Source organism: Petromyzon marinus, chromosome 64, assembly GCF_048934315.1.
Source record: "Petromyzon marinus isolate PM22_M1 ecotype Great Lakes invasive population chromosome 64, UKy_Petmar_22M1.pri1.0, whole genome shotgun sequence".
In the NCBI taxonomy this organism is placed as follows: domain Eukaryota; kingdom Metazoa; phylum Chordata; class Hyperoartia; order Petromyzontiformes; family Petromyzontidae; genus Petromyzon; species Petromyzon marinus.
In genome coordinates, this window is record NC_133730.1 from 2,191,618 (window position 1) to 2,219,269 (window position 27,652).

General features: G+C 57.4%; 1 protein-coding gene and 1 long non-coding RNA gene across 5 annotated transcripts in view; one reads left to right on the forward strand and one right to left on the reverse strand.

Moving 5' to 3' along the window:
* LOC142906399 (uncharacterized) overlaps nucleotides 1-9,279 on the forward strand; it is a 67,967-nt gene extending 58,688 nt beyond the window's left edge. Inside the window, exon 2 of the long non-coding RNA XR_012930220.1 lies at nucleotides 6,585-9,279. This is a non-coding gene — a long non-coding RNA (uncharacterized LOC142906399). The remainder of the gene's footprint in view (nucleotides 1-6,584) is intronic.
* LOC116956303 (FERM, ARHGEF and pleckstrin domain-containing protein 1-like) overlaps nucleotides 1-27,652 on the reverse strand; it is an 85,405-nt gene that overhangs the window by 3,757 nt on the left and 53,996 nt on the right. For 2 of the 4 annotated variants that reach the window (XM_032977813.2, XM_076054074.1), the window contains 25 exons: nucleotides 22,741-22,845; nucleotides 21,272-21,314; nucleotides 20,552-20,630; nucleotides 19,377-19,474; nucleotides 18,655-18,769; nucleotides 18,239-18,389; nucleotides 16,796-16,891; nucleotides 16,207-16,370; nucleotides 15,645-15,716; nucleotides 12,414-12,495; nucleotides 11,302-11,488; nucleotides 10,535-10,680; nucleotides 9,821-9,910; nucleotides 9,087-9,220; nucleotides 8,359-8,440; nucleotides 8,052-8,162; nucleotides 7,663-7,789; nucleotides 6,591-6,721; nucleotides 6,044-6,112; nucleotides 5,490-5,579; nucleotides 5,162-5,244; nucleotides 4,858-4,976; nucleotides 1,520-1,686; nucleotides 500-607; nucleotides 148-299 (listed from right to left, as the gene is read on the reverse strand). In XM_032977813.2, coding sequence (XP_032833704.1) covers nucleotides 148-299; nucleotides 500-607; nucleotides 1,520-1,686; nucleotides 4,858-4,976; nucleotides 5,162-5,244; nucleotides 5,490-5,579; nucleotides 6,044-6,112; nucleotides 6,591-6,721; nucleotides 7,663-7,789; nucleotides 8,052-8,162; nucleotides 8,359-8,440; nucleotides 9,087-9,220; nucleotides 9,821-9,910; nucleotides 10,535-10,680; nucleotides 11,302-11,488; nucleotides 12,414-12,495; nucleotides 15,645-15,716; nucleotides 16,207-16,370; nucleotides 16,796-16,891; nucleotides 18,239-18,389; nucleotides 18,655-18,769; nucleotides 19,377-19,474; nucleotides 20,552-20,630; nucleotides 21,272-21,314; nucleotides 22,741-22,845 — 2,801 coding nt within the window. The remainder of the gene's footprint in view (nucleotides 1-147; nucleotides 300-499; nucleotides 608-1,519; nucleotides 1,687-4,857; nucleotides 4,977-5,161; nucleotides 5,245-5,489; nucleotides 5,580-6,043; nucleotides 6,113-6,590; nucleotides 6,722-7,662; nucleotides 7,790-8,051; nucleotides 8,163-8,358; nucleotides 8,441-9,086; nucleotides 9,221-9,820; nucleotides 9,911-10,534; nucleotides 10,681-11,301; nucleotides 11,489-12,413; nucleotides 12,496-15,644; nucleotides 15,717-16,206; nucleotides 16,371-16,795; nucleotides 16,892-18,238; nucleotides 18,390-18,654; nucleotides 18,770-19,376; nucleotides 19,475-20,551; nucleotides 20,631-21,271; nucleotides 21,315-22,740; nucleotides 22,846-27,652) is intronic. The other 2 variants (XM_032977812.2, XM_032977811.2) reach the window with 2 other exon arrangements.

The window sequence follows — 27,652 nt, forward strand, 5'->3', positions numbered from 1 at the left end:
GTGTGGGCACTCCCCTCTTTAAAGACGCTCGTCCAATGTGGAAGAGTAGGCCATTGTACCCTCGGGAATCGAACTCGGGTGGCCGGGTTCATAGCACAGCATGATAACCCGCTGCTACAGCGCCACAATATATTACTATACACACACCGGTCGAAGGTGTACTCGCTCTCGGCACGGAAGAAGTAGATGTGGGACTTGAACTGCAGCTTGAACACGTAGTCCTTCTGGATGGCGTCAGCCTCCGTCGGGACTGTGATGGAATAGCCCAGCAGGGGCAGGCTGGCCAGAGGGAAGTCATCCTACAGACGTGGCAACACCATTGCCATCATCAACATCGACGTCGTCATCGACACGACAGAATTAGGTTTTTATTTTTTACAAGATGAACATTACAACAAAAAACGTGTGGAGGTTATTTGTCTTCCGTTTCAAATTTTTTCCAGCTTTTACTCACGACCCTACAAGGTCTCAGTAGAACGGTCGAGATTAAACATGCAACCTGGTGGGTTTTGTAGAAGAAGAGGCAGAAGTTGGTGAAGACAACCCACAGCTTCTGCCAGCCGCTGCTGTTCTTGAACTTGCGCAGCAAATACCCCGACAGCTGGTTCTGCAAACGAACAGGCGTCCCCACCGCTCATTCACGAGCGACCGGCGTGCATCTCACTCGCAGCAACACCCGCAGACGCGCCGCCGCTCCTTAAGCAGAGGAGTTGGTCTTTTAACTTTCGCGACTACGACGCAAATGATTTGCTGCGAGTCTGTATCCCACGTTACAAATAACCCACTGTTAAAAATCTTCCGGATTGCTTTCATTCGTCACCGGGAGATCGATGCCAATTCTGGTTAGAGATTCCCGGCGAATTCGGGAAGGTTGGCAGCCCCAAGTGACATAGGGTTGCACGTACCAAATATTATTATCATCATCACCTGGAGCTGGCATACGTGCCTCAGGAGCGCGACGCTCACGGCTGGAGGATCAGGCCACCCTGCCTTCTCGCCGGCCTTGGACGATGGCGATAACGACCGCGCTCGCTCAAGGTCTCGGGCGACAAACGCTCCCTTGCCGCCACCCCCCCCGCTAACAGCTCCGGGGAAACGCCCCCTGCTAGTGATGAGAGGCGGCAGTGACGCCGATTGAGAGTCATCAGCAAGCAAACAAAACAAACCATGTGACCGGCATCACCGCGTCCGCTCGTTCCCACGTGATCCTTTCGGAGCTCATACGAGGGCCCCTCAGGGATTCTCAACGTGGCCTTGGCTCAAGAAACTTGGCGCGCAGCCCTGGTTAGGATGCTGGCGTAGGTGGTGGCGCCATGTGGCTGACGTGGGTCGCAGACCGTGGGCACGCATGAGGATGCAAGTGCTGCGAATTGAGGTTGGGCGGTACGGGTACAAGTGGTGGTGTGGGTGGGGTACAACCGGTACGGGCGGTGGCAGTGTGGACTAGAGGCTGGCATGAGTGCGGACGGGTGGCGAGACTCGCCGTGCGCCGCGGTTTAAGACGGAGCCGCGGTCTCACCTCGACTGCGCGGTTCAGGTCCAGCATGGAGATGCTGGTGTTGCGGTGCCAGCAGACCTGCATCGTCGTGTTCGCGCGGTGCCCCGCAGCCTGCCGGTCCGGCGAGCCCGGAGCCGGATTCAGATCCTCCTCCGACTCCGGCTCCAGCGACAGCTCATCCGACGAACCTGCACATGCACACAAACAGATAGTTACTTTCACACACGTGTACACAAAGATCCCCCCGTACAGCCTTTGACAGACTGTTGGGGCAAATACTGTTAGCGTGGCGAGATGGCCGGGGTGGTGAGATGGCCGGGTTGGTGAGATGGTCGGGGTTGGTGAGATGGCCGGGTTGGTGAGATGGCCGGGGTGGTGAGATGATCGGGTTGGTGAGATGGTCGGGTTGGTGAGATGGTCGGGGTTGGTGAGATGGCCGGGTTGGTGAGATGATCGGGGTTGTTGAGATGGTCGGGGTTGGTGAGATGGCCGGGTTGGTGAGATGGCCGGGGTGGTGAGATGGCCGGGTTGGTGAGATGGCCGGGGTGGTGAGATGGCCGGGGTGGTGAGATGGTCGGGGTGGTGAGATGGCCGGGTTGGTGAGATGGTCGGGGTGGTGTGATGGTCGGGGTGGTGAGATGGCCGGGTTGGTGAGATGGTCGGGGTGGTGTGATGGTCGGGGTGGTGAGATGGCTGGGGTGGTGAGATGGCCGGGTTGGTGAGATGATCGGGTTGGTGAGATGATCGGGGTTGGTGAGATGGTCGGGGTGGTGAGATGGCCGGGTTGGTGAGATGGTCGGGGTGGTGTGATGGTCGGGGTGGTGAGATGGCCGGGGTGGTGAGATGGCCGGGGTGGTGAGATGGCCGGGGTGGTGAGATGGCCGGGGTGGTGAGATGGCCGGGGTGGTGAGATGGTCGGGGTGGTGAGATGGCCGGGTTGGTGAGATGGCCAGGTTGGTGAGATGATCGGGGTTGTTGAGATGGTCGGGGTTGGTGAGATGGCCGGGTTGGTGAGATGGCCGGGTTGGTGAGATGGCCGGGTTGGTGAGATGGCCGGGGTGGTGAGATGGCCGGGGTGGTGAGATGGCCGGGGTGGTGAGATGGTCGGGGTGGTGAGATGGCCGGGTTGGTGAGATGGCCGGGTTGGTGAGATGGTTGGGGTGGTGTGATGGTCGGGGTGGTGAGATGGCCGGGTTGGTGAGATGGTCGGGTTGGTGAGATGGTCGGGGTGGTGTGATGGCCGGGTTGGTGAGATGGCCGGGGTGGTGTGATGGTCGGGTTGGTGAGATGGCCGGGGTGGTGTGATGGCCGGGTTGGTGAGATGGCCTGGGTGGTGAGATGGCCGGGTTGGTGAGATGGCCGGGGTGGTGAGATGATCGGGTTGGTGAGATGGTCGGGTTGGTGAGATGGTCGGGGTTGGTGAGATGGCCGGGTTGGTGAGATGATCGGGGTTGTTGAGATGGTCGGGGTTGGTGAGATGGCCGGGTTGGTGAGATGGCCGGGGTGGTGAGATGGCCGGGTTGGTGAGATGGCCGGGGTGGTGAGATGGCCGGGGTGGTGAGATGGTCGGGGTGGTGAGATGGCCGGGTTGGTGAGATGGTCGGGGTGGTGTGATGGTCGGGGTGGTGAGATGGCCGGGTTGGTGAGATGGTCGGGGTGGTGTGATGGTCGGGGTGGTGAGATGGCTGGGGTGGTGAGATGGCCGGGTTGGTGAGATGATCGGGTTGGTGAGATGATCGGGGTTGGTGAGATGGTCGGGGTGGTGAGATGGCCGGGTTGGTGAGATGGTCGGGGTGGTGTGATGGTCGGGGTGGTGAGATGGCCGGGTTGGTGAGATGGTCGGGGTGGTGTGATGGTCGGGGTGGTGAGATGGCTGGGGTGGTGAGATGGCCGGGTTGGTGAGATGATCGGGTTGGTGAGATGATCGGAGTTGGTGAGATGGTCGGGGTGGTGAGATGGCCGGGTTGGTGAGATGGTCGGGGTGGTGTGATGGTCGGGGTGGTGAGATGGCCGGGGTGGTGAGATGGCCGGGGTGGTGAGATGGCCGGGGTGGTGAGATGGCCGGGGTGGTGAGATGGCCGGGGTGGTGAGATGGTCGGGGTGGTGAGATGGCCGGGTTGGTGAGATGGCCAGGTTGGTGAGATGATCGGGGTTGTTGAGATGGTCGGGGTTGGTGAGATGGCCGGGTTGGTGAGATGGCCGGGTTGGTGAGATGGCCGGGTTGGTGAGATGGCCGGGGTGGTGAGATGGCCGGGGTGGTGAGATGGCCGGGGTGGTGAGATGGTCGGGGTGGTGAGATGGCCGGGTTGGTGAGATGGCCGGGTTGGTGAGATGGTTGGGGTGGTGTGATGGTCGGGGTGGTGAGATGGCCGGGTTGGTGAGATGGTCGGGTTGGTGAGATGGTCGGGGTGGTGTGATGGCCGGGTTGGTGAGATGGCCGGGGTGGTGTGATGGTCGGGTTGGTGAGATGGCCGGGGTGGTGTGATGGCCGGGTTGGTGAGATGATCGGGTTGGTGAGATGATCGGGGTTGGTGAGATGGTCGGGGTGGTGAGATGGCCGGGTTGGTGAGATGGTCGGGGTGGTGTGATGGTCGGGGTGGTGAGATGGCCGGGTTGGTGAGATGGTCGGGGTGGTGTGATGGTCGGGGTGGTGAGATGGCTGGGGTGGTGAGATGGCCGGGTTGGTGAGATGATCGGGTTGGTGAGATGATCGGGGTTGGTGAGATGGTCGGGGTGGTGAGATGGCCGGGTTGGTGAGATGGTCGGGGTGGTGTGATGGTCGGGGTGGTGAGATGGCCGGGGTGGTGAGATGGCCGGGGTGGTGAGATGGCCGGGGTGGTGAGATGGCCGGGGTGGTGAGATGGCCGGGGTGGTGAGATGGTCGGGGTGGTGAGATGGCCGGGTTGGTGAGATGGCCAGGTTGGTGAGATGATCGGGGTTGTTGAGATGGTCGGGGTTGGTGAGATGGCCGGGTTGGTGAGATGGCCGGGTTGGTGAGATGGCCGGGTTGGTGAGATGGCCGGGGTGGTGAGATGGCCGGGGTGGTGAGATGGCCGGGGTGGTGAGATGGTCGGGGTGGTGAGATGGCCGGGTTGGTGAGATGGCCGGGTTGGTGAGATGGTTGGGGTGGTGTGATGGTCGGGGTGGTGAGATGGCCGGGTTGGTGAGATGGTCGGGTTGGTGAGATGGTCGGGGTGGTGTGATGGCCGGGTTGGTGAGATGGCCGGGGTGGTGTGATGGTCGGGTTGGTGAGATGGCCGGGGTGGTGTGATGGCCGGGTTGGTGAGATGGCCTGGGTGGTGAGATGGCCGGGTTGGTGAGATGGCTGGGGTGGCGAGCTGCTGCGCTGGGACACTCACGGTTGAACTTGTCACTGAACCCGTTCTCGAGCGGGGAGCTGGGGTGAGTGTTGGACTTCTTCATGAGCTCGATGGCCAGGGCGATGTCCTCCATCCACTTGTCCAACTCCACACGGGAGCTGGGATGACACCACATACCCCGCATCAACGACGAACAATAACAACAAACAACAACACCGGGGAATAAACCGTCGGAGACATGGGGCCAATTCCAGTTTCGAAAGTCAAGGTGGTATACAGTTTAGGAAAGTCACAGCAAGGCAAGGTAGCACACATTGATGTGAGTGGTGAGCAAGGCACTCACCTGGCTGCCACGACAATGCTCTTGTGCGGTGTGGAGATGGTGAAGCAGTACGGAACGCCGAACTCCTGCTCGCTCTCCCTCACCTGTGCAGCGCACGCAGCACAAGTATCAGACAGCACGCAGAACCCACCACCTAGAGTGCACGTGTTGTCCCCTAAACACACATCAAACCTGAACCACGTGCTCTAACGTTGCCCCCTTCGCCCTGTCCCAAGCCCTAACCCACATGACCCCCTGTGGCTCCATCGAGCGCGCACGAGGAGAGTGCTGTGTCGCCAGTGGGGGGCGGGGGCGGGGTCGGCTTTGGGGGGGGGGTTGGGGGCCGAACCTTCATGGCGACGAGAGGCAGCCGCCCGTGAACCTTGAACTGGTTGGTGGAGGTGGGCGCCCTGCTCGTGTAGATGAGGAGGTCCGAGAACTGCGGAGTCACGGGGGTGACACGGTCATCGGCGAGGGCTTGGAAAGGCGCGGCGCCTCTCGTCACGGTCAAACGTCAATCGAGACGGACGGAGAGGCACTTTGAGGCCACGTCTCAAGATGAGCAGCAGGAAGAACGAAGGAGCGCCGGGCAGGAAGTGGAGTAGAAAGGGGAGAAGGAATGACCGGGCTAAGAAGATGTCAGGGATGATGAGAGCGTGATGATGAGAGGGAGAGGGAAGAAGAGAGGGAGAAGAGAGAAAGGAATGAGCAAGCAGAAGAAGTGAGCTGCACGGAGCAGCGTCCGTTTTCACGGGGCAGGCGAGAGCGGGGAAGGGATTCAGAGTGGGAGTGGCGACACCGAGATAACCGCGTGACTTGCGGGAGGCTTGAGCTGATTTAGACAGAGAGAATGTAAGGGGGGGGGGGGGTGTTGATTGACAGGGGAGAGGAGGGACTGCTCACCAGGAAGAACATCCTCTGCTGCAGGCCCTTCCTCGTGAGCTTGTTGAGGCAGCCCTCGCGGACAAACTCCTGCACGTTGGGCGGTTCGCACAAAAGCAAGAGGACTCCCGTGAGCAGGGCGCCCAGGGCACAGCCGCCGCGCCTCAAGGCGCCTCGCACGGATACGCCAACGCGACCGTCAGCGGACCCGGCGGCGGTGCTACGGTCACCTTTAAAAAATATGCGCAAAACTCAACACGTTGTGTCAATAACTTGGTGGCCTTGGCAGGAAAAATATCTGAGAGGCGATGTTATCGGCCAATGGGCCTTCTTTGCAGGACATGGTAGCCGTCGCCCGAAGCATCATTCCCCGTGTCTCCATGTCTCTGCGTCCCCATGATTCCAAGTCCCCATGTTCTCTTAAGTCCCGGTGTCCTCAGATCCCCGTGTCCTTGAACTCCCTGTGACCCGTGTCCCGAGATCTCAGTGTGCCTGCATCCCCATGTCCCCCATGCCCCATGTGCCCAGATCCCCACGCCTCTGTGTGTCCGTGTGTCCCCAGGCCCACCCGGTCGGGCGACGCGAGGTTGTCGAGCCCCACGAGGTCACGCTGCAGCTCGCTCAGCTTCTGCAGGTTTTCCAGGCGGATGAGGCTCGCGTGCAGCTGATTCGTCACCTCGTTCACCTCCGCCAGGGCCGCTGCTCGCACGGAGACAAAGATTTCCCCAAGTGGCCCACGCGTAAAACGCCCGCACGGCCGACGCACTCGCTCCAGTGACACGCTCACTGGCGGGCAGTCGCCTCCCGACACTGCTCTCCCGCTACTGCCGTGGTTACCGTTCCTGTGAAATTCACTCATTGATTCCTCCTCAAGTGCTGAAGAGGAATCCAGACGGACCGTTTTGTCTCGTCCGCACTGTGAAACCACCACCGCACCGCGGGCCACCTCGCTTGCCTCACACTCGCGCCTACGATTCGCACGGTGCAAAATAAGTTCAACGTACGTACGTGCACCGCTCCACTTTGGCATCCCCTCCTCCAAGGAGAGTGACTCATCTAAGGCTTAGCTGAGCTAGCGGAGGCCCAGAACCACTTTAGATCACACTTACCACTGGTGTGACCCATGGCCGGGATTTGAACCCAGGTTATCAGCCTGTGTAGCACGGCGCGGATAGCTAATGCAGCACCCCTCACACAAAGGTGCAGCCCTGCAATTTCTTGCGCGAGCCCTCACTCCTCCAAAAGCTACGACTCTGGAATTCCCTCCCAATGCGATAACTGTTACCAAGTACACCGTCAATCATGCGGTCTGTCACTGGCCACTTGGCGTTTTGGGCCTGTGCTCAACAATGAGTAAACGCACTCGTTAATTGGCCAATAACACCGTAATGTATAGAGACGCCATGATATATAGAGGACCGCAGAGCTTGCAAAATTGCCGGCTCACTGCCCGGCTGCTGCTGCCGCCTTCCCCTCTCTCGTCGACAGCGAGGGGCAAATACAGCGTGGTGGTGCTGGTGGTGTTGTTGGCAGCGGAGCAGTACAATGTGAAATCATGACTTATTATTACTGATCGCGATTACGTTTAAACTGTACGCTTAAGCCCACGAGCACACACTCCCTCGACCCCGGTCGCTCACCGCGGCAGTCCTTGAAGTCGGGGTGCGCCGGCGAGTAGTGCTTGCACAGCCGCTCCAGCACCAGGCGGTAGTGCAGGGGCCGCTGCAGGGGCCGCAGCAGGAAGGCGGCCAGCGGCAGGTAGCACACCTGCCGGGACGTCAGGAGCGCGGTTAGGAGCGCCCGCCAGGCGAGACTGCTTGCGTTGAGCCACGGTGACATCGGGTCACCCTGCTGCTGTGTTAGGGTCTGGTGAGGTTAGCCTGTTTTGAGCGGAGGTCTGCGTTTTGTTAAAGAGTCTGGGCGAGGCCACCCGTGTTGCGTAGCGGATATCGGGATTTCCGCGTGTCGTGTTGCATAGCGGATATCGGGATTGCCGCGTGTCGTGTTACGTAGCGGATATCGGGGTTACCCTCTGCAGCTCGAACGTGCGGCAGGACTCGGCGAGCGGCTCGGAGGTGGCGAGCTCCACCTGCAGCTCGGCCAGCACCGCCTCGTGCTGCCGCAGTTGCCCCATGCACTGCTGCACCGCCACGGAGGGGGCGGGCACGGAGACACGGGGGGTGGGGAGGGGGTCACAGGGGGAGATGCGGGCACAGGTAGCACGATTAGGATTTTCGTCGGATCCATGGCATGGTAAAGGATATCGGAGGCACGGGCAAGAGGCGTTTCACTGCATACACGATTGTATTTTGCTGGAAGAAAAATCCCAGACTGACCTTGAGCAGATTCATGTTCTTCAGCATGATGTCTCCGATCCGCTGGTGGTCTCCCTTGAGGTGAGCATTCGACCGGCCCTCCCTGCGTCCAACGCAGAGATTCACACAAAATTCACAAAGATCCCCCCTGTCGCCTTTTCAGCAGACTCTTCGGGCAAATGCTTTTCGCGAGCACCTATGAATACCGGCACGGCAAGTGATGGGGTGGTGTGGCCTGAACTACGCCCAGCTGCCTTGGTCATCTCCCCAGTGCTGATGTTTACACACTGCACTGGGTACTCACTTCAGGTTTAGTCAACCTAGGGGAGGCCCAGGACCAGTCAAATATTCGCTACTGTTATTGATCTTGAGCAGGAACTGAACCCGGGTCATTTAAGGCTGAGTTAATCTAGAGGAGACCCGATATAAATTCTGATACCACTTACCAATGATGTTCGCCGCCGTGGGGAACTGAACTCAGGTTCCCATTGGGTTCGTTACACAGGGCTGTACGTGTTCAATAAAATCATAGCCAGCCATCTCCACCGGTAATATTCGCAGCGACATTTCCCTTTGGTGTTCTAAAGCAGAACTCTTGTCGCTCTATGCCACTGCTACACAAGATGCCTTGGAACGGTGTTGCCTATGAAGAATGCCAACAATAGCCCCCCTAAAACAGGCCCATTTGTGGCATCGCGGCCAGGGAATCGAACCCGGGTCACCGGGTGGCCGCCGGCCGTTAGACTCACCAGAGCGTGAGCCTCTGCTCCACCTCCTTGAGGAAGCCGCGGTGGAACTCATAGAGGGGGTCCATGTTTGCGAAGAGCATGGAGGGAACTCTCTCCATGACCAGGCCGTCCTTGCCCAGGAAACTGCGGAACCACTGCCACGCGCGGCACACAACGCACGCACAACGCAAGCAAAATAAATAAGCGGACACAACGTTCGTCTCCCGTCCACGTGTCCGTCACTCCGCATATATATAAAAAAAAATCTCTTGCACAACCCATCAGCCGCACTGCGAGCGCATAATGTCAGCCGCGTTGATTCGAGACGAGCAATCTTTGGACCGGTTTCGACACACGGTGTCTCATCAGCAGTCGCCTGAATCAAGTCTTGTACATTGGCAACAACACTCCCAATTCCTGGGACACAGGTATACGAGTTAGCACGTGCTTAACATACGCAGTATGCATGATGATTTACAGACACAAACCCACAGGCATATGCTCAAGGCGAACACGGCTACACATTAAGAGCATTGTTATTCAAACAGATGTTTAAAATTCTCCAGAACTGGAATGTAGCCAAATTAAAGTGTAGAACAAAATGCAACGCGATGCGTTTTCCTGTACAGTCATCGGTGACTGGGCGGAGGCCGTAAACTCGTTGCGCCGCTCGTGAACCCGGGTCAGGCCACAGGGCTCGCTGAGCTGCGCCGGGTGCTGGGGGTGTGGGATGGCGGTGCGTGCGTGAGACCCACCACCGTCACCACCTCCAAGTCCTTGAGGTGCGTGCGCTCCGTGGTGCAAACTTCCTTGGCCACAAAGTACGCCTTGTCCGCTGGGTACCGCTGTGACAACACCACCGACATCGCCGCGTGCGGATCAATACAACGCACGAGTGAAAGAGCGAGTCGTCCGCGTGGGTAAATGCGTGCGTGAGCGCGTCCGTTTTTGTGCGCGTGCTTACGCGAGCTTGGCATTCGGTGTCTGTTAGTGTTTAGAGTAATGAGCGTTTGTCTGTGTGGATGTTTCACAGAATCAGCGGAGTGTCTTTGTGAATGAGTGTATGTGAGCAAGTGTGTGAGTGAGTGTCCGTGCGAGTGTTTTAACTGAACAAGTGAGTGCGTGCCTGAGTGAGTGTTAAACTGAATGAGTTTGTATGTGTGGTGTGGGTGCAAGTTGGCACAGTAAGGGGCACAGTTGGTGCATCGGCCAAACATCTCAGTCGACCCGTGGCACCTGGGTCTGCCCCATGACCTACCAGTGGGCATTCGACACTTCGTGACCTCAACATGCACATAGCCTGGCACAAGCGCCGTGGTGACGTCACCACCACTTGGTGGCGATTAGCGGTTGTTGTGGGTGCATGGGTGAGTGTTTAACTGAACGAGTGTGTGGGTGCGTGGGCGAGTGTTTAACTGAACGAGTGTGCGCGAGTGATCGAGTGAGCGGTGCTAGGGTGCTCCCTCCACCTTCCTCGTCGCATCCTCATCCTCCTCGTTTTTGCTCGTCACCGAGTCCGGGCTCAGCAGCGGAGACGAGAGCTCCGGAGGGAACGTGCCCCCCCCCGGCGACCTCACCGGCGCCTTCGCCGGCTGCGGGACCCCCACCTCCCGAGCTGCAGACACACGGCACGTACGGGCGTTAGCCGAATACAGCCAACCCTCACCGCTGCCACGGGTGCATTCTGTCACAGCTGGTGCTCACGTGGACGGGATGGGGGCGCCGTCATTTAGAAACGCGCGCTTAAAGAGTTTTTGGCTGCCATAAAGGTCCAGGTGATCAAGCCACTTGGTCGAGCTATCGTTTGTGATGGCCAAGTCGTTTCTGAAAAAGAGCCACATAGCTCCAGTGGGCCTCACCTGGAAAAATACATAAATTCGTTTCAAGAGTTTAGTTTGCAATGACCCTATTGCAGCTCTCCGCGGAGTCTTATCCCGCAAGGGCACGTGGACAGGGCTGATACAGACAGGCACGTCGGCATAGCCAGCATTGGGCATTGTCAAAGTTAAACAACGCTAAAGACAAGAATCAGACCACGTGACTTGTTATATTGGTAAAGCGTCATCGCAATGCTGAAAGGTGACCTGCAAATTATTCGGTTGGGATCACAGCAGCAGCATCGCTCCCCGACCTCGACGACAAAACTTGGCAGGACCCTCCTCAAAAAGAGTCTTGAGACTCGGTGAGGCTCTCGTGTGTACAGGTGAGCGAGTATCTGCCGGCGGGCCCTGCGTACCGCCCGCGTGCTGCGCAAGCCCCTGGTGCTCTCCAGACGGCCCGGCGGCGCGCTGTGCGTGTGGCGTGGAGCCGCCCGAGGTGTCCGGCCTCGCGCCCTCCACCTCGCTCGCGACGACGGCCCGGGACGCGCACGCGAGCACCTCCTCCTCCTCCTCCTCGCCAAGCCGAGCGGCGGTGCCGCCGCTCTGCAGCCACGCACAGACGAGTACGCGCGCACGCACGCCAGCTCACCACACGCGCACGCACGCCAGCTCACCACCACGCGCACGCACGCCAGCTCACCACCACGCGCACGCACGCCAGCTCACCACACGCGCACGCACGCCAGCTCACCACACGCGGGCCCGGGACTCTGCCGCTCGGCCAGACCCCCCTAGGCGGCAGGCCTCCACTGCCACGATCGTCGATCTCACGACGTCTCCCCCCACCCCCCCCCCCCTGGGCTCACCAAATGACCAAGCACGTGAGCAGGTTCGTCACCTGATGACGTGTGCGGCTCGCACCGCCCCCGCTTGGGGTTTGTGCGGACGTCCCCACGGCACAACTTTCTGCGATTAGCAACCATCGGGTGTGTGCGGTGGGTTCATATGAAGAGGAAATATTGGTGGCTAAAAGAAAGCGGGGCTGTGGGTTCGTCACTGTTATTTACTAAAATATTTTACCTGGGTAATCTCATTTTCAAGGGCGCCCAGGGTATCATGTGACAGCAAACACAATAACATGTTTACAAACATTTTCAAATCAAGGAGTTGAGAGACACGAGCCTAACCGTACCTGTGTGTGGCCTTATCGGACCTGCGTGTGGCTTAGACAGACCTGCGTGTGGCTTAGACAGACCAGCGTGTGGCTTAGACAGACCTGCATGTGGCTTAGACAGACCTGCGTGTGGCTTAGACAGACCTGCGTGTGGCTTAGACAGACCTGCGTGTGGCTTAGACAGACCTGCGTGTGGCTTAGACAGACCTGCGTGTGGCTTAGACAGACCTGCGTGTGGCTTAGACAGACCTGCGTGTGGCTTAGACAGACCTGCGTGTGGCTTAGACAGACCTGCGTGTGGCTTAGACAGACCTGCGTGTGGCTTAGACAGACCTGCGTGTGGCTTAGACAGACCTGTGTGCTGGGTGTCTGGGTGAGCTGGGAGGCAGCCTTGAGTCCTGGGCTTCTCGGGGAGGCGCGGGGGCGACTGCTCCGCCTGTGGACGGGAAGCGAGCGATGGCGAGCACGTGGCGGCCAGGGAAATGGGAACAACGCTAACTACCCACAGGTGAGCAGACAACTCGGCATAGACGCCGACAAGGAATACAAAGCACGATCGGCACACAACACAGAACGTACCGAACGAGGGAGACGGCTGTTGGCACACAGCACGGGACGCACTGCAGTTAAAATGTGGCCTCGCGGTCCAAATTCGCCAAATTTGATCAATAACTTACACATTTCTGTATTGGGAAAAAACGTACAGAAACATTGCCGCCTACTGACAGACTCTTTCAAGCCGGTGCTCCATTCATATTGTGCCACACAGGGACAGCTGCCTCTGGGGAGCCCCTAGGCTAGACTACAGCATGGCATTAGTATGGTTGAGAAGAGATTGGATGCAAGGCGCTTTGATTTTCTGAGCCATTGAAGTGCCCTAAAATCCAGAATTTTATCCTTTCAAAACAAACTATCAATATCATAACAGGCACATTTCTAAGTCTACCACGTGGGTCCCCACTGCCTCCTGGTGGGCAAAGAATAGATTTTAGAAAATAGAATTTTTTAGTCGGTGCAAGAGTGATAAGAAATTCATTAATACATTTACCAATATATAGCTTTCATGCGACACCGGCTCAAGCGGCGAATATAGGAAAATCTGACGACACGAAGCAATGGCTTCTCGTGGCGGTGTGAGATAATGTTTCACCCCATAGCGTTTGGACCCTTAGGAGTTAAAATACTAAATAGCTATCAAACCGCGGGGGTCTGAATTCCACAGGGGTCAAAATACTAACGAGCACCGGCCACCCTGCCGGCACGTCCCTCTCTCTCTCGGCGAGGAACTCTGCCGCGTGGTTCCTGTAGAGAAGCCGGGCCCCTGAGCCAGGATATCTGGCGCGCGGCGGCGGCGTGTGGGCGAAGATGATGAGAGACAAGGGCTCGTAGATTGTCACAAACATGCACACGAAGACAGATCCCCCGTGTAGCCTTAACAGACTATTGGAGCAAGTGCTGTTAAGGCAGCACCTATGAAGGCCGGCACGGCACACGATGGGGTGGGTGGCCAGCACCACGCCCGGACGCCTTTGTCTTCCAAGTGGCGATGTTTAAACAACGCACCAGGTACTCATTTGAGGCACACACACAAACCACGTAACCCCATTTTTACTACGGCTTTGGCGACCAATATTATTCATAATAAAGTTTTTTGGTTTAGATCGCGTTAGTATAAATGTGTCATAACCTTCCACCACCCGACACAGCCAGTAGGGTTTGTCATGTAAACAACGTGGTATTATGAATATACCAACACATTCCTTAATGTAAAAAAACTAAGTTCCACAGGTAGGGACACGTCAAAAGTCAAAACTTCAAGACCACCCGAATAGTCCCCGCTGTGTGAAACTCACACTCGGTCCCCCACTGGGTGAAACTCACACTCGGTCTCCCGCTGGGTGAAACTCACACTCGGTCCCCCACTGAGTGAAACTCACACTCGGTCCCCGCTGTGTGAAACTCACACTCGGTCCCCGCTGTGTGAAACTCACACTCGGTCTCCGCTGAGTGAAACTCACACTCGGTCCCCGCTGTGTGAAACTCACACTCGGTCCCCCACTGTGTGAAACTCACACTCGGTCCCCGCTGTGTGAAACTCACACTCGGTCCCCGCTGTGTGAAACTCACACTCGGTCCCCACTGTGTGAAACTCACACTCGGTCCCCACTGAGTGAAACTCACACTCGGTCCCCCACTGTGTGAAACTCACACTCGGTCCCCACTGAGTGAAACTCACACTCGGTCCCCACTGTGTGAAACTCACACTCGGTCCCCACTGTGTGAAACTCACACTCGGTCCCCGCTGTGTGAAACTCACACTCGGACCCGCTGAGTGAAACTCACACTCGGTCCCCACTGTGTGAAACTCACACTCGGTCCCCACTGAGTGAAACTCACACTCGGTCCCCGCTGGGTGAAACTCACACTCGGTCCCCGCTGAGTGAAACTCACACTCGGTCCCCACTGAGTGAAACTCACACTCGGTCCCCGCTGGGTGAAACTCACACTCGGTCCCCACTGTGTGAAACTCACACTCGGTCCCCGCTGAGTGAAACTCACACTCGGACCCGCTGAGTGAAACTCACACTCGGTCCCCGCTGAGTGAAACTCACACTCGGTCCCCGCTGAGTGAAACTCACACTCGGTCCCCGCTGGGTAAAACTCACACTCGGTCCCCGCTGAGTGAAACTCACACTCGGTCCCCGCTGAGTGAAACTCACACTCGGTCCCCCACTGTGTGAAACTCACACTCGGTCCCCACTGAGTGAAACTCACACTCGGTCCCCACTGTGTGAAACTCACACTCGGTCCCCACTGTGTGAAACTCACACTCGGTCCCCGCTGTGTGAAACTCACACTCGGACCCGCTGAGTGAAACTCACACTCGGTCCCCACTGTGTGAAACTCACACTCGGTCCCCACTGAGTGAAACTCACACTCGGTCCCCGCTGGGTGAAACTCACACTCGGTCCCCGCTGAGTGAAACTCACACTCGGTCCCCACTGAGTGAAACTCACACTCGGTCCCCGCTGGGTGAAACTCACACTCGGTCCCCACTGTGTGAAACTCACACTCGGTCCCCGCTGAGTGAAACTCACACTCGGACCCGCTGAGTGAAACTCACACTCGGTCCCCGCTGAGTGAAACTCACACTCGGTCCCCGCTGAGTGAAACTCACACTCGGTCCCCGCTGGGTAAAACTCACACTCGGTCCCCGCTGAGTGAAACTCACACTCGGTCCCCCGCTGGGTGAAACTCACACTTGGTCCCCGCTGGGTGAAACTCACACTCGGTCCCCACTGAGTGAAACTCACACTCGGTCCCCGCTGGGTGAAACTCACACTCGGTCCCCCGCTGGGTGAAACTCACACTCGGTCCCCACTGAGTGAAACTCACACTCGGTCCCCACTGAGTGAAACTCACACTCGGTCCCCGCTGTGTGAAACTCACACTCGGTCCCCACTGGGTGAAACTCACACTCGGTCCCCCGCTGGGTGAAACTCACACTCGGTCCCCGCTGTGTGAAACTCACACTCGGTACCCCGCTGGGTGAAACTCACACTCGGTCCGTGCTGGGGACCTCACCTCTCGAAGGCCACGCAGCCCTTGCTGACGCTGCTCCTCACGGTGTCCTCCAGCTGTCGCTGGGTCCTCCCGCTGAACACAGACAGGGTGGGAACACCGCGTGTTCACATTCGCCGCAACACAGCTTGCCATGTCATAGCTGGGACACAATGGATTCAGTAAAAAAAAAACATTCACAGATCTTTACAATAAATATACGTAAACATTCGAATCGCCTGGTCTGACCGCCCGCCGAGACACATATCGTAGCATCTCATTTTAAATGGCATTATTTGCACGAAAGCGCTATGGAAATAAAGAATTGATTGGCCAAATTCTAAGCCACTCCCCCATGAAGTTTCACTAAAGAGGCCACAACACCACATGGGCGCGCCCCTGGCTAGATTTCCGCCTCAGGGGCCGGGTTACCCGCGGGTGACCCCCGCAAAGGCAGCCGGGACTAGTTCGCCGTCTTGCAGCTCGTCGGCGCGGCACGGGCACGACAACGCGACGGCGAACGAGACGCGACCGGCACTGGAGGCCCCCCCCCCGGACTCGCGCGAGGGCGGCCCCCCGGACTCGCCTGTAGCGGAAGGAGGAGCCGCGACTGAAGAGGACGGGCTTGGGCTTGAGCGGGGGCTGCTCCAGGAGGCGGAAGAACGCGTGGTACTCCACGCTGTTCTTCCAGAAGAGCTTGGAGGCGTCGCGACTCTTCATGATGAACTCCAGCGTGTCGCGGTACTTACCCTGCACGCGCGGGGGGATGGAGACACGCGGGGGGACACGGAGACACGCGGGGGAGACACGCGGGGAGATACGCGGGGAGAGACAGAGATGCAGCGCACACCAGGTAACGGGACATGGACACATGGAAACAGAGACACAAGTGAGCACGCATACTCACGGGCAAAGTTCCCCCCGCGTAGCCCACACAGGCTGCTTTGACAAGTGCTGCGAGCGAGCAGCCATGAACAGGGGCCCTCATCCAGCAGTGGATTAGCGTTAGTCCCAGGTCTCCCGGCGAGTGCCGTTTGCATCCGTGGCCGTGATGGGTGGGGGGGGCGTGATGGATGGGGTGGGCGGGGTGAAGGTGGAGGGGGTGATGTGTGTGGGGGGGGGGTATTGGGATGTGTGGGGGGGTGATGGGTGATGGGTGGGTGGGGGCGCCTGACCTCGCAGTCCGGATGGAACTTGATGAGGAAGCGTTTCCTCTTGAAGCTCAGCTTGCGGATCTTGCCCCAGTTGAAGGCGTTGATTCTGGTGGCGCTCTGCAAATGCGGGCCAAGAAACGTGCGCACGCACACACACCAACGACAGACGGTACGCGCGAGCGCGCAGATTCACCGTTTCGGCAACTCCAGGGCATCCGCTGGAGTGCCAGCGGGGGATGCGTTCCTGAAAGGCGCGACGACGAATATCGATACGGCGTCAATCGAATCGGTTTACAGGGTAGTAGGTGGGTGGACGCGAAGGCTGAGAGGCGACGGATAACGAGAAAGGACGATGCCGCCGCCGACTCCCACAAAGTGGTAGTACGTACTTTACGCACCGCAGAAGGGATGATCGGCTGAGTCGACCTGCGGCCGGTATCTGAACTCGTAATCTTCCAAATAGTGGCGCTGTTTAGCCGCCGGATCAGTACAATCTGTACCATTTGTGGTGCGGACCAGCAGGGACAACGAGGGAGAGGAGGAGCGCTAAGGGGGCAAGGATGCGGGCAGAGTTATTTTGAGACGTAATTATACGCTGCTTTGCAAACAATTTTACCCAATGCATGCAGGCATAATCAGATTGAAATTAACAGGCGCTTGCCAAACGTCTAAACACTGAGGTCGTGAGACGGTCTGGTGGCTCGGAGAGCTCGTGCCGTGTTACAGAGACGCTGAACAGACGTTAAAACTGAGACCCTGAGTTTGAATTCTGGGTTTCATCCGGGTTCTGAAGTGTCCAAATATTTATTTATCTTGGAGAAATCTGATGAGCTATGAAGCTATTTCTCACAGATGTCCAGTAGAGGCGGATCAGAAAGTTGCACTAGACGCAAATAAATTAAAACAATTTTTATTTTACCCGGTAAAGCCCAGTGAGCTATTCACTTCTATTTCAGAAGCGACCTGGCCACAAATGATCGCTCAACGAAGTGGCTCATGTTAAAATGTACTGCAGGCAAATACTGACGCAAATAAGTCTATCCCTCAGCCCAGTCACACGAGTGACTGCACCAAAGACATAACTGGTTTTTTTACCTTCATTTGGCAAACAAAAATTCCACCTCTGGCAACGAAAATAAAAATCTAGGATATTCGCGGTGCAGCGCAGCAGTGAATGCTGGGTAGAGGGTCCGAGGGATACAGGTGGCAGGGACTCGGTGCCCATCTCAAAAAAAGCTGCACTGCACGGCTCCCCCCGTGCCCAGAATAGGGAATAGAAAATTGTCATCGGACGGCGACATCGGCGAATGAAAACGGGTCTCAAGGCTCGGTGGGGATTTCCTTGATAGGGTAACGGTAACGGGCGAAAGAAGCGGTGAGGTCGTTACGCGGGACACTCGTCCTCCGTCCGTCTAAATTTGCGCCCTAGCAGTGGTGGTGGTGGTGGTGGTGGCGGTGGTTCACCTGGAAGACGGAGACGCCAGAGTGGGTGACTGCGAGGTTGATGCTCGAGCCCTCCTTATCCACGGCCGGGTGCAGCCGCACGCCGTACGTGTCGAGGCGGCGCGCGATCTCCAGCAGCTGAGAGTCGGCCTCCGCCGGCGACTGGCCCCTGCTGGCAGGCACACGCGGCGGACAAGGTGGGGTTACTGGGGCACAGAGACGCAGGGGGCACGAAGGACTGGCCCTAGGGAGAGAGACAGGCTCCAGCGGACTAAGGGTCATGATGGCCAATGCCATCGACGCCACACCTTGCTCATGCAGACTAGCTCCAGGGAGAGACAGGCTAACGGCAGCCTAGCCTTGGTGGATAGAGATGGATAGAGACACGGGCTACAGCAGCCCTGGCCCAGTGTGCCGGTTTTGTGTGCGATGCTCACGAGTGGTCCCTGTGCAGCTGCAGGATTCTGGTAGCCAAGGTCTCCTGCGTGGGGAGGAACTTGTTCTGCTCCAGGTGCTGCCGCCCCACGGACTCATCGCAGTCGCCCACTTCAGCTGGGAGACGCGGGCACAAGCGGCGGTTGCGCTCAGCCAGCACGGCGCAACCACAAGAAACCACCGGCGACTACACGCAACTGCGTTTAACCGCACACAACTGCATGCAGCCACATATATCCGCAACATAGACACACATACGGCCACTACACTACATCGCAGGCACCCTACCAGGCAACACGAACCTGTGTCATGGCAACAGAGCCTGCATGCGGTGTGAGGGGACTGGTGGCCAAGGGAGGTAATGACAGGGGATGCGAGTGCGAAGGGACTGGTGGCTACAGGAATGTTCGAGAAGGGAGAATGGTCAGGTGGTGGAAGAGGACCGTGGAGCGAGCGTCCAGTCAGCGAGAATGATCGAGAAGTGGGGGCGTGGCCTCGTGTCGGTATATAAGGGAGACGCGTGGGAAACCCGGAGCCGTTGAGGTGGGGATCTCCGTCTTGATGTCGAAGTGAACGTGTCTTCAATAAAGTGCCATCTCAAGAGAAGTGTGTCAAGTCGTCGTTACACATGCACAAAACACTAAAACATCCAGAAAATGCATAAGCAACGTCTCCTTTACAGGGTGTTCCCCTCCCTGTGCACAAGCACAGCCGTGGCTCTCACCCTGCAGGAAGTAGGAGGCGATAGCAGCAGCTGCGTTGTCACTGCACACCAGCTGCTCGGTCAGCAGGTCCCGGCGGATCTGGAGGGTGAAGAGGTACCTGTGGACGCCCGGGCGGCACTCTTCGTGAGCGAGAGACGGGAAGACGGCCACACGTCGATTCGCGAGCGTACGCGAGTTATTCGAGGCGTCGTATGGACCGTCGAGAAAAGTGGAGCGGGCTCGGTCAGGGTCAGGACGTGCTGCTAGGAGGGACGCGAAAGCCAAGGACCTCGGCGATGGCTGGCTCGGCACTCCGCCCAGCACAGCCGTTTTCGTCGTGAGCTCCCCCCCCCCCCCCCCGAGACGCGCAGGGAAGGGGCTCTCTAAATCTTATCCCTCTCAATAAATCCCTCTCACGGGGGAAATCATCCTGAGCGCTTAACGTGGCCGATCGTCGTTACCGCTCGTGGCCACGCGGCCAGGAATTAAGCGGTCGGGGATGCGCAATGTGGCGCTCCCACTCCTCCCGCGAGCCAATCCACTCCGAGATAAGAAATCGCTGCATTTCAGACAAAACTTGTACGCGTGGGCAAATACAATTGTAAGCAGACTTGGGCTCTGTGTCTCCACATGCAAACAAAACCATGGTTTGGTCCATCAGCATATATTTGTATTTCCAGACCAATATTAAAACCGCCCAGGTGACTCAGCGGTAGAGTGAGCAGCTCACAATCGGAAGGTTGCGAGTTCACATCCTGGCTGGACAATGACTCGGCCCATCGTCTGGTCCGAGGTCTTTTCCCTTGGTTCACTGGACTCGTGGAGACCAATTAACAAATATTCAGGACCAAATATTCGCGGATAATACGTACTCTCTGACAACGGCCGAGCACTCTGGAAATGGCATCAGCCCCCTGAACTACTCGGCCACGTCTGGTATCACGGTGACCTGGTTGGCTAGTGATGTGGTGACCTGGTTGGCTGGTGGCCTCGTGACCTGGTGACTTGGTTGTCTGGTGGTCTGGTGATCTGGTAATTTGGTTTGTCTGGAAGCTTGGTGGCCAGGTGGCCTGTGGTAGTCTTGTGGTTCGATGGCTTTGTTGGCTGGTGACCTAATTGGCTTGTAACTTGGTGGCCTGGTTGGCTGGTCATCTGGTGCCCCCGGTGACCCTGGTAGTGTGACGTGCACACTCACTTGGTGAGCTCTTCGTGCAGCTGGCCGGGCTCCGGAGGGAAGAACTTCACGGCGAACTTGAAGGCGGTGTTCTTGGGCTCTGGGCACAACGAGAGGAGGCACAAGCGGCAGCATCAGCACCGGCGCTGCATTGCTCCGGATTTAAATGCGATGTTGCGCGTGTAAAATCCGTATTGTTATTGTTACTGTTTGTTTACGCATGATAGCCTCACTGAGCCTCAACTCTTTTTCAGGAGGTTCCTAGCAAGTTTTTCGCAGTAGGGGGCGACGTTGCTATTGTGCCCGATCCCAAACTGAGTAATTTGCAGGTACAGTATTTTCAGCGTTGGACATCTGTGAACAAGAGCTCTATCAGCTCGTTGGATTCCTTCAGGATTAAAATAAAGATTCTCATTCTGAGCGCTGGGATGTTTGGACGATGCCGGTCACAGCGTTTTTTTTTTTTAGCTAAAGACGGGAAACTGCAGGGAGAACATACAAACTCCACGCAAAAAGGCCATCTGGGTCAGGAATCGAGCCCAGGCCATTCTTGCTGTATGTCACGAGTGTTTGCGACCGAAAAGGCTTTTTACTCGCCCCCCCCCCGACTCGCGGAGGGACGAGGACCTCCGCTCTGAACCGATTTTTAAACCGCGGACGAAGACCAACAACGGAGTGCCAGAGCTGCGTCACGGGGGATAGCGAGCAGCCTGGCAGAACCGGGCGGATGCCCACACTCACTCTTGACTTGCTTCACGACCGTCTTCAGCGGGTCGAGCCAGACCTGCGGAGAAGCGGGGGGGGGGGGGGGTACAGAGAGACAGGAATTCATCCATCCGAAGTTGGGGGGGGGGGCGCTGGGGGCGGGAAAGCGCCCACACGCCCCGCTAATTAATTACCTCTCCCCCGACAAGAATTGTAACGTTTCTGACCCAGGCCTCCTGGACATCTATGAAGAAGAGCTTTATAGCGCATCGGATTTATCGCTCAACTGACTCTGAAGGTGAAACCAGCGTGGGGCTTGGGCACCGAAGCCCGGGGCTTGCCCCCCCCCCCCACTCCTCCCGTTCTCCTTGCTCCAATGGAAAGGTCGCACCCCGGCGATTGAAGCGGTTTTTATCAGACGCCGCCATCCACGTCGCCTCCCCACCCCGCGTCACCCCCGCGCGGTCCGCTATACGCACGAGTTCCATTTATTATCACCTCGATGTCTCGTCGACGGGCGTAGGTTTAAACTATTTTTAACTTGTGTCTTTTTCCAGGTAAGCCCCACTGAGCTATACAGCTCTTTTTCAGAAGCGACCTGGCCGTCACAAATGATCGCTCAACGAAGTGGCTCGTCGTCGCGCGGAAATGTACAGCGCCGAATACTCAACGCTCGTTTGCGCAGCAAATCACTTGGGACTGTGCTGACCTGCACTGTGTGCCGGGGAACGGACGGCAAGTCTCTCCGCCGGTGAGCGATCGCGAGGCCACCGTTGACGAGTCGCCGCCACGGTCACGTCTTTACCGTGAAACCACCAAGGGCCAGCGGATCGCTCGGGTGGTTCACATAGCGGCCGAATGCCACCGCATCCTAACACGTTGCACCAATAACCGAAAACAACCCCGACCCCCCCTCTAACCCATCTGTTTGCACCCGTATCCGTGTGCACGTGCGTGTCTTTGTGCGCGTTCAGGCGGGAGGTGGTGGCTACGCACGTGGCTGCCTGGAATCCAAGCCCCGCGGAGGGAAGCGAGGGTCGGTGGATCGCGTGAATGTTGCCAAACTCCCCGTCCGGTGCTGTCGAGGAGGTGCCACACTCTGGCTTGCCAGGAGAAGGCGGCGGAACGGCAAAGTGTGCATCTCGTAGCCCATGTGTGTGCCCTCCAGCCGACGTGCGTGTGTGTGTGTGTACATCGTAGCCAATGCGTGTGTGTACATTAACCCATGTGTGTGCCCTCCAGCCCACATGTTCCCTATCCCTACGTGTGCCCTCCAGCCGACGTGCGTGTGTGTGTGTGTGTACATCGTAGCCAATGCGTGTGTGTACATTAACCCATGTGTGTGCCCTCCAGCCCACATGTTCCCTATCCTACGTGTGCCCTCCAGCCGACGTGTGTGTGTGTGTGTGTACATCGTAGCCAATGCGTGTGTGTACATTAACCCATGTGTGCCCGACGGCGCAGCCCGTGTGCGTACGTATCCGAGCCCGTGCGTGCGTACTCACCAGGCTGCCCGTGCGGTCGACAAACTCGAGGCTGAAGTAGTCGCTCTCGGAGAGGTTGAGGTGGCTGTACGTCGCGTTGAGCAGGGCCTGGCCGTTGGCTTTGCGCTGTGGGGCACAAAGACAAAGATCCTCCGTATCGCCTTAACAGACTGTTGGGGCAAGTGCTGTTAGCGAGCACCTATGAAAGGTACAGCGCATGAGGGGGCGGGTGGCCAGCACCACGCCCGGCCGTCTTTGTCTCCGGAGTGGCGATGTTTGCACACCGCACCAGGTACTCATTTGAGGCTGAGTCGACCTAGGGGAGGCCCAGAACCGGTTCACTGGGGCACACACACATGCCAGACTCAGCCGTGAGAGCCACACTCGGCAGTTGCCTTCATCATTCCTTCATTATTCCTTCATCGTTATTCCTGCGAAACCAGGCAAAGCACCCCACAGGCCCCGACCAACTTGCGCAGAGCAACAGCACCAAAGTCTGCCGCGTAGAGTTTCACGGTCGGCCCCGCGGAGAACTCTGGCGACGCACATCTCTCGCGATGCCCAAATCACCGTGCCGGACAACACACGGCGCAACCTCAACACGCGATGGAGAGCCGGACAATAAAATAGTTGGCAGCCCCCTCTGTCGACGGCCGGATAAAGAGGCCTCCCCCAGGCCGTGTTGGCGACGCTGGCCAGCGCGTGTTGGTGGGTGAAGTGGACCACTTTGGATATCGCTCGCCACTGACATCAGCCGTGGAGAGGGAATCAAACGCAGGTTGCCGGGGTTCATAGCGCAGCCAGTGCGCTAACCACTGCGCCACCGTTCCATCACCCCCCAACCACCACCCCCACCTCCAATTAAATGGGAGGCAAATTGGATTGCGGCAATCTTTCCATGCCCGAGGAGCAATTTCCCATTAAAAATAAACCTTTCAGAGGAGAATGCATGAATCACATAGCCCCCATAAGCTCTCATAAACGCACACACGTGTGTGTGTGTGCGCGTGTGTGTGTGTGCCAATGGAAACTTGCCAACGCAACCGATTTAAACGACAAAAAGGTGACGGTCCAGCCCTGCGATTGCTCGCTCACGATACCGCTGGCGGAAGGGCCTCGACCAGAAGGAGCTCTAGAGAGGATATTTGGCCTACTCTGTCGACCTGCTGATTTTGTAACCCAACGGCGGAGGGGTTTAAACATCGGCAGCCTCCCGCTTCCATCAGTCCAGCTGGGAGCTATGCAGACGCACGGCGCACGCACGCCAACAGATGCTTGCGCACAGCCACGCACACATTGACATAACCACCCTTCACTCACAACCACCAAGCACAACTTAGACTCAGCAAAACCACATTCCAAGGTGGTAAATCTGTTAACCACACTCTGTGCACAACTGCCCTCCCAAGTGGTGGACCCATTCACTGCCCTACCAAGTGGTGGACCCATTCACTGCCCTCACAGATGGTGGACCCATTCACTTTCCCATGCGCCCGTAAGGGCGCCCGCTCGCCGCTGTGCGGGAGAGCTGTCGGGAGGCCGTAGCAGGAAACCCTTCGGCCACCCACGATCCGCAAAATCAAACCGCGCCCACCGTGGCAGCGGCGGCCGCGCCCGGCCGCGGGGAGGCCCTGACCCCCGGCGGACTCGATCGGCCTCACCCTCGGCAACCCTGAAGCCCAAATTACAATGACCGAGCAATAAGCAATTTACATTGACACGGCGTCGAAATGCGACCGCGTGTGCTGTCGTGTCGTCGCAGGAAACGCGACCCATTAAAATGAGGTGATGGAACCCCATCAGCGGCAAACTATTGGAGCAGGTCCAACAGTAGAGAAATATCAATAATAATGCAAGCCCAGGCATTGCCTCGCCGAGTCTCGGGACTTTTTCGGGAGGGTCCTGCCAAGTTTTCTCAGTAGGGGCCGTTGATTGCTGCGTATATTCAAAAGGAGCAATTTGCGAGTATTTATTTTTTCTTTCAAATTTGTAGAATTAAGATTAAATACGCGCACGACAGACGACACGACGGGATAATCGGTCGGAACGTGTTGATGTTGTACACGTGATGGCAGGTCGGCAGATGTTGCTGTGCGCATGCAAACCAGCAGAGGGCGTGCAAAGCATTGTGGGTCTACCCATGATGCCTTGCCACGGAGACATTCCATTTAATCATCGTCACGAGAAACTGGACAAATCCACTTCGCGGTCAAGTCAGATGGTGATTCAACCGAATCTAGCTGGGCCAGCACATCGTACGACAAAATATATCCCCAACACCGCATCCACCGTTGCCCCTCGCTATGGCTCTGGTTACGACCACGGTCTTCCAGCGACCAACAAACACAATCGGTGGGAAATCAAGCCCTGGGTACGGGGGACAATCTGTACGCAAGTCTAACATTCGTTTGGCTACTTGAGTGCCGAGCGCTTCCACGGAGAGCCTAAGCAAGGACCTTGCAGTCAAGGTGGGGTTTTTTTTTTTAAATCGGCGCTTAACGATTGCTGCGAGGCTCTCCGGCGCTCTCTGCAGAAGCGGCGTTTAAGTTGAGCTCCACAAAGCAGTGAGGCGCCTGTCGGCGATTTACGTGCGGCGGTGGTGGTGGCAAAGCCACCACGCGAGGCACAGACGACGTCTCTCGCTCACCCCACCCCACGGAGCCCCCCACCCCACGGAGCCCCCACCCCACCCCACGGAGCCCCCACCCCACGCAGCCCCCCAACCCCCCACTCCGAGATGGCAAATCAAAAATGAAAGGCGGCACGTGTCGTGGGCTCAAGAGAGACGACCACAGGGTGGCAGCTAACACGGACGACTGACTGCATGTGCACGAATCGTCTCTTTGTTGTTGTTGTCGCGATGCAACCGGCACAACAACCGGTGGGTGGCTTCATGTCCCGGGAGAGGGGTGGGGGGCGGTAAAAAGAGACCGATGGATTTCCCAGGAGGGCAGCCGCTGTACTCCGTGCCGGATGAAGCTCGTGCGGGGCCCGTAGCAAATGTTATAAAGAGGCCCTAAAAACACAAATATTAAAACACAAATGTTTATCTTGCATATACTAAAGTAATTGTATTTTTTCATTTGCTATACAGCCAGATAATACGACAAATCGCTAACCTTAAACACCCGGTCGTTCACAAAAGTTGAAGGTGGTCTAGTACTATAGTAAGAGCAAGTGCAGAATCACCGAACCGGAATTGATAGCTTGGAAGCGTTTAGCACGTGTAGCCGCTACTACACAGGCCAGTAGCAACTACTACACAGGCCAAGCAGGCCACGCAATCCAGGCGAGCCAGGCAGGCGAGGCAAGCGAACCAGGCGAGTGGAGAAACCGAGCGTTTCAAATCGGAGCTGGGGGACCTTTGCTTCTGAGATAATCGCGGATCACAAAGATCTCTCTCTCTGTATGCGTCTCCGTCCGTCTCCACTGAAGTCTGTGACCCGGGAGCACTTTGAGAACAAAGAGGCGGGGATTTTCATCTCGAGGTCCGAACTCGATCTCGCGAACGCGGCGATCCCCACACGGACCGCTTTGTGCGCGTTTTTTTTTCTTTCGATTTTTGTGTCTTTATTAAATCGTTCATGAAAGCGCGCTTCAGAGGAGGGACTTCAAACCGAGCTGACTCAGACAGAGAACAAATGAGGGGGGGGGGAGCTGAGGGGGGGGGGCTGAGGGGGGGGAGCTGAGAGGGGGCAGGGTGAGCACCCCGGACGCTGCCGCCACCACCACCACGGCGCTCATGCAGTTGGGGGTGGGTGAGCCTGCAAGTGCGAGCGCGTGTAGTGGCGAGCGGTGGTGAGCGGTGGGGAGTGTGGTGAATGTTAGTGAGTGGTGGTGAATGGTGGTGAGTGTGGTGAATGTTAGTGAGTGGTAGTGTGTGGTGGCGAGCGGTGGGGAGTGTGGTGAATGTTAGTGAATGGTGGTGAGTGTGGTGAATGTTAGTGAGTGGTAGTGTGTGGTGGTGAGTGGTAGTGAATGGTGGTGAGTGGTAATGAGTGGTGGGGAGCGATGGGGAGTGTGGTGAATGTTAGTGAGTGGTGGCGCGTGGTGGTGATTGTAAAGAATCAGAATATTTGTTTAAACTGGAGGAATCCGATTAACTATACGTCGCTTTTTCACAGATGTCCAGAAGGAGTTAGTGGTCACAGGCCTTATAACACCTGCGATTCATGGACAGAGAAAATTGGCTGATGTGGTTGGGGCGGTTTTGCAAAAGTGGGGGTCAGAGAGAGAAAGAGAGACAGTAGGACAGAGTGGCGAGTGTGAGAAGAGCGTGGATTAGCAGCGAGATGCCAATGGTGGCATCCACAGATCGGAAGAGACGAGGTTAGAGAGCGGGGAAAGGTGAGAACTGCCTGTGGGGGAGTTGAGTGAGCAAACCGAGCGAATGAGTGGGAGGTGTGAGAGAGTAAAGCGTGGCTCGAGAGAGCTGGGAGAGAGGAGGAGGAGGGGGGCGAGAGATCAAAACACAGCAGGGTTGGGTCCCATCTCATCCGTGGGCAGGGGGAGATCAAATGGCCTGGTCACTTGGGCTCCGTCCAACGTTTGAGAACTTCAAACGGCTCCACAGGGCCATGACAATTAGCTGCTCTCCACACGACCGTATCCTGCACGACGCCTGGCAGGGAACGCCACGGGAAAGTCTGAATTCAAGAGAGAGGGGAGAGGGGGGCCCTCGCTTATCTGATCCTCACACTTCCTTCCCAAACATAATCTCGCAGAGGGCGGCAGACACAGAGAAAATATACGAACTTTAATAAGCCGCCCGACCCCACCCCCCCACCACCACGACGTAATCTGTTCACGGAGCCAAAGCAGCGGAGTGACCTGTGGCTTAATGAAATCGCCTGCGTGGAGAGACGCGGCAAGAAAGCCGAAACGCAACGATGCACACGGCGGGAGAATGGCAAAGGCGCGGCCGTGCAATGCC